General features: G+C 67.0%; 2 protein-coding genes across 2 annotated transcripts in view; one reads left to right on the top strand and one right to left on the bottom strand.

Annotated features, from left to right (window-relative positions):
• The window catches only part of Rhof (ras homolog family member F (in filopodia)), a gene marked incomplete in the record, with an annotated part of 12,308 nt that extends 12,210 nt beyond the window's left edge, over window positions 1-98 (bottom strand). The window contains 1 exon segment of the mRNA XM_005403257.2: window positions 1-98.
• Window positions 99-5,332: 5,234 nt separating this feature from the next.
• On the top strand, window positions 5,333-5,524 carry LOC106146510 (basic proline-rich protein-like; the record flags this gene model as incomplete). The annotated part of the gene is given in 1 exon segment (XM_013503584.1): window positions 5,333-5,524. A coding segment is annotated over 1 exon segment (174 nt), but the record flags the coding sequence as incomplete, so codon positions are not given.

Genomic DNA, 5,524 nt, shown 5'->3' with positions numbered 1-5,524 from the left:
AGCCGAGGCGGCCGGGGATGCGGGTGCTCGGCCGCAAGCGGAGCTCCCACGCCCAGCCCGCCGCGGGCATCGCGCCGCGCCCGCCGGTAACGCCAGACCGTTTGCGGTGCCCCTCACCGCTGGCTCCGCCCCTGGCTGGCAGGCTCCGCCCCCTAGCGGGGACCCTCTGATTGGCCGACTCGCAGCGTACCCGGCACCCCGGTTCGAACCCAGGGCTCGCGCTGCGAGGGAAGCCTTCGCCTCCGTTCTGTCCCGGCTGTGTGGCTCGGCGCAGACCAGCGTCTGGCCTCAGTTTCCCCATAGGATGTAGCTGCCGTGGTGCCCGAGAAGCTGCAGGCTCGGCGGTCGCGTCTGCCCCGCGACGCCGGGCCATTTCCCCGCCCCCGCCCCGCCGCGGCGTGGGAGGCGGCGCCCTCTGCCGGTAGCCGAAGGTTGGCCCCAAAGTGCTAACCGCGCGGGCAGCGGCATCCTCCGAGCAGGGCCAGAGGCATACACCCGAGACACGGCCAGGGAGGGTCAAGGGGATCCGTTGAGGTCTGCCGGTCCTCTCCACGCAGCGTGGGGACACTGGTAACCCCACTCCACGCCGAAATTCCAGACCTGTATCCCACGAGCCCTCCCGACCCCCCAAAACAGCTCTTGGCTGAGATCACATGTGGTCCCGCCCCTTCTGTTACCCCGCGCTGACTGCCCTCTACCCAGGCTGTGTCCTCTAGTGGTAGCAGGGGCGCCCCTGGAACCATCCTGAGCAGACAGGCACCAGGCCATGGGCGGAGTGTAGCCTCCTGGCTGCGGTAGGTAAAGCTCGTTTCTAGCCTGTCCGCAGCGTGGTGGTGGCTGCCAGGACCCAGACTCTTCTTGCTCCTGACCCCAAAGACTCCCAGTTTTCAAGTTCTTAGCAAAGGTCGAACGAATTTCACTTTGCGGAGGAAATTGCCAACCTGGCAGTTTGGTAAATGCCAAGTCTTTTTCTCCAGCAGGTGCAAGACAACGTGTCGCCGCCAGAGGGCAGCAGTGACCGCCCGCGGACCCAGAGACAACAGCCGAGCTGGGAAGGAGAGGCCAGATTCTTAGGTGGGCGCCCTCTCCCATCGCTGGGCGGAGGATCTTCTAGGTCAAGGGCCCCGTTGATAAATGCACAGCCATCGGACGTTCCTTTTTTTGCAACATGTTTATTCAGAAGCAACTGTGTTCCTGCCTGCCCAGAGCTGAGTCTTGGGGGCAGCCTTCTGATGGAGTTGGGGAGATGCAGAAGAACTTACCTTTACAACTGGCCCCAGGCTGTGCACCCAGGACCCGAGCTTGGGGAGGGACAGGGACAGGGAAGGCAGGAGGCTGTGCAACTGGCAAGGGGCCTGTGGAGAATTCCGAGAAGGCTCCAGCAGCCGGCTTCACCACACCCGCCCGCAGGAGGGCGCCTACTTCCCTCAACATCCTGAGACTCCCTAGTGAACTGGGCACACTGCGGTGAACCTAGCACTCAAGAGCTTGGGGCACGAGGATTGCGGCGGCATTCCAGGCCAGCCTGGGCTACATGGTGAGCTCAAGGCCAGCCTGAACTGCATAGTGAAGCCCCGTCTCAAAAAGACCAAAGAAAAAAAAAGCCCTCGGTCCTCAGTCCTCACCTCCTCCACCTGAGAAATGGGCTCTGTGCTCTGTGACAAACTGCTCAAAACCAAAGGCAGAAGACAAGCAAAAGCAGCAGCTTGGCCGGGTGTAGGCAGAACAGCTGCCGTTGGCCCCCACCTACCAGCCCACCCAGCCCTGGCCGCCAGACCAGGAGGCTGGCAGAGTCCCAGTCCGCGCCGGCCCGGATCATGTTTGATTTGGACCCTGCTCTCATGCTGATGGTGAGGCTAAATCTGTAGCTAAAAATACCCAGGAGCCCAGCCAGCTGCTCCGAGCTTCCTTGGAGGCCAAGCGGGCGCAGGAGCTGCAAGGTGCCCTGGGGTCCCTCATCGAGCTCTTGCTCACCTCAGGGGTCCTGGAGAGGCCCGGGATGGCGGGCTGGTTCCCGCCGAGAGATCTGCTGGGGCCCAGGAACCTCAGCGTGCTGCCAGGTGGCCCTTGCGGGGGGAGCTCATGTGTGGTCACCTCAGGCCTGCGCGCAGGGAGGCCAAGGGGGACACCAAGCTGGCGGAGAAGCAGGGCAAGGCCCAGCCAGCGCAGGTCGAGGGGGCTGCTGGCACCCACTCCCGTGCATGTACATCAATTATTTAACCATCTGCCCGGCTGGTGGGAGAGAAAGACCCCAGCCCCAGACAGGTGCCTCAACACCACAAGCTGCCCCCTGGAGGCCCCAAGACGGCCAGTGGCCACCAGGCTCCCTGGGACACCAGGCCACCTATCGACAGGTCCCTCCCGGCCCCAGCAGCCACCAGCACTCGGGGGCAGTCACTTCCACAGCCACTTGGGGGCTGAGGCAGCCGGGGAGGCCAGGAGTCCGAGCCCCGGGCAACAAGGCAAGGTCCTCTGTCTGCAGCAAGACTTTAGAAGCAGCTCACAAGGTGAGCACCCAATTCTCTCCTCCCACGCCATGGGCAGGAGCTTGCTGGGGGCACAGGCAGCTGGGCAAAGAACAGGGCAGCTGCCTGGACAGCGGTCGGACGCCTCTCCTCGCCCGGCAGCGGCAGCCGTCTCCACCCACAGGGTCCTAAATAAAAGTCAAATTCCAGGATTCAGCTCCCACTGGAGGCGCCGGAAGGGGCGGGGACAGCGGCGACTCAGTAGTAAGACTGGTCAGGCCACCTCCCAGCCCGCCGCCCTTCCGCTGGCGTGGCGCTCTCCCTGCAGGCCACGGCGGCCCCGCCCCGGGCTCCGGAGTCCCCCGGGGTCAGGAGGAGGAACGGCAGGACGGCCTGCCCGCCCCGCCCTCGCGGCCCCAGGACGCGGGTGGGGGTGGGGAGGCCAGGGACAGAGAGGAGGGCGGTGAGAGCCGCCAGCAGGTACAGGCCTCCACCTAGGGCCGGCCCCTGCCCCCTCCAGGCTGGAGACAAGCCGGTCACGCAGCCCGGGAGGGGAAGACAAACCCTCAACCCCGAGCGCAGGGGCCGGAGGTAAAGACCCCGCCCGGGGCTGTATTCCGGGCGGCACACCGCAGGCTGCTGAGAGGAGCTCGGCGAGGTCGTCCACCGGGAGGGCGCAGCGAGGTCTGCGGGCGCCAGCAGCGGGGCCTGCCTCAAGCTCCTCCCTCCCTGGAGCTGGGGCGCAGCAGAGCGCACCTTTTCTTTAGCAAAGGACAGTGGTCACCGGACACCCGGCCGGGAGCCAGCAGCACCACGCAGGCCACTTCCGACCTCGCAGCAAACGGCCAGGGTTGCCAAGAGACGGCTGGCCCGGGCGGGGGGAACCCAAAATAACCCAGACAGCTGGGGCCAGGGGGTGCCGTAGGCACGGGCGCCAGGCTGCAAGTCAAGACACCTGGAGCTCGTCCTGCTCGTGGTGGCCTCGTGACCTGAGTCATTTCTTTGGGGGCCAGGAATGGGTGATCCCAAAGCAGCCGACTCCCAGCTACTCGGGAGGCGGGGCCGAGCGGGCTGCCAGCCCCTCCCCCCTGCCCGGAGGCCGTGCCACGTGCCCGGGGGGGCTGATCGGGGAGGGGCTGGTCGGGGAGGAGCTCCGCCGACAGCCCAGCCCCCACCCGCGGCCACGCCCAGCGCCGAGCTCACAAAGGAGGTCCCGAGCGCGGCCGCTCGGAGGCCGGCCCCGTAATCGCACTTAATCCTCCACCGCCCTTCCTAGCACCACCACCCATCATTTTCGGGGGAGACGCCGCCCAAGGTCACCGGCACCAGCCACATTCCACGGGGCAGCCTGACTTAGGCCCCCTGGATCAAGCACCCAGGGGTCTCCGATAAAGCCTGTCGGGCTCCCCCAGGCCCCAGCTCCGCGCTCACGCTGCCACCGGGGGCGAGGGGGCAGGGCAGCAGCGCGATGGGCGGCACCTGCAGCCGAAAGGCTCATCAAAGTAATCGCCAACGAGGGCTCCCGGGGGCCAGGGGGCAGAGATCAAGGGCCACACCGCCTCCAGCTGCCGAGCTTCCCGGCGCGAGGAGAGGGCCAGCTCCGGGAGGGCGCCTTGTGTTACAGCGCGCGCCACCCGGCCCGGAGGGGCTCCAGACACTGCACCTGGGGCCTGTTGGAAAGCCAGGTTCTCGGGCTCCACCTGCTGAACCCAGACTGGCGGCCAGGGACCGAATTCACGAGACGGATTCTGATCCGGCCCCACTTTGTAGTTGGGGTTAGCTGGGGCTCACGGGACCAGGCAGCTTACGCAAGGCCAAGGTCTCACAGGCCGGCTGGCGGAGCGCGGAAACCGGGCCACACGCGCCTGCCCCTGTGGGCAGGCGGAGGAACCTGGGAATCCCAGGACGGGGGAGGACAGGCAAGGAAACCTCTTTTCTCCAGGAAAGCGGGCCCGCATCTCCGCTTCTTCTGTTCTTTGCTTCTCTAGCAGCCAGGCACAGAGGGCGGTTCTCTAGTCACCCCAAACGCTCCCGCTGGGGCCCGGAAGGGTGGGCTGCGGCCCGGGCTTCCTGGCAGTGGCCTGTGCCTTTCAGGAGGAGGAGGCGCCGCAGGCCCGCCTCCCCCCACCACAAAAACGCACCACTGGAAACACTAGCCTGCCGGCCTCTAGTAAGGAGCTAAATTCGGCAGAGAATTGCCCGCCCTAAACGCTTGACAACAGAAGCTGACAGGCGGGGTTGGAGGGACCCAGCAGGCCGCCGGTTTCACACACACAGCCGCCGCATCTGTGCGGGGGAGGGGCTGCAGAACCAGCCCAGCAGGTTCGGGGACAACCCGCCCTCCCCTGGGGTGCAGGCCAGAGCTCCCCAGTCGCCCTCACAGCTTGGCACAGGGCTGTCACCTACCTTTGATGGGAGGCTTGTCAAACTAGGCCTGCTCCTGCTGTCCAAGGGAAGGAAGGGCTGTCCACTCTGCGGGTACCCGGTTGTGCCCCTTCTCCGGCCAAGCAACTGGGGAAAGAATGTGCAAGGCCTGTCAGGGCAGCCCCCGGGTCGTGGGTCAGAGAATGTGACTGTCCAGATGCAGACCTGTCCGCGTCCTAGAAAGAGCCTCGCGAACGCCATCCCCCCTCACAGCTGCCAAGGCGGCCCTCACGCAGGGATGGGTTGGGGTGTGGGGGGGTGAGTCATGAAAGGTTCACCAGGGCGCGCGGCGGCGGGAGGCGACCCATCTGCGCTGCCACGGGCCCGCCCCGTCGGACCCCTCCCCCGGGAAGGCCGCGATCGGAGGCGCCACCTCGGGCCCCGGCCGGCTCGGGGGATTCCGGGGGAGGCCCCGCCGGCTTTCCCAGGCCCCAGCCCCCACCTTCAGCCGGAGGCCCGGGATGCAGGGGTGTGCCCCGGGCGGCCGAATGGGGCGTCAGCGGCCACCGCGAGGGCCTCCCTGCCCGAAGTGGGAACAAAAGGGGGGACCCGCCCCAGCGGCTCGGCCATCCCGGGGCGATCGGGAGGCGGGGCCGAGGGCAGCCGGGGGCGGCCTGGGTCAGGGCTGGGGGGCC

This window comes from Chinchilla lanigera, unplaced genomic scaffold, assembly GCF_000276665.1.
Source record: "Chinchilla lanigera isolate Chin_1 unplaced genomic scaffold, ChiLan1.0 scaffold00081, whole genome shotgun sequence".
In the NCBI taxonomy this organism is placed as follows: Eukaryota; Metazoa; Chordata; class Mammalia; order Rodentia; family Chinchillidae; genus Chinchilla; species Chinchilla lanigera.
The sequence above is the reverse complement of the archived record's forward strand: the minus strand, read 5'-3'. Positions and strand labels throughout refer to the sequence as shown.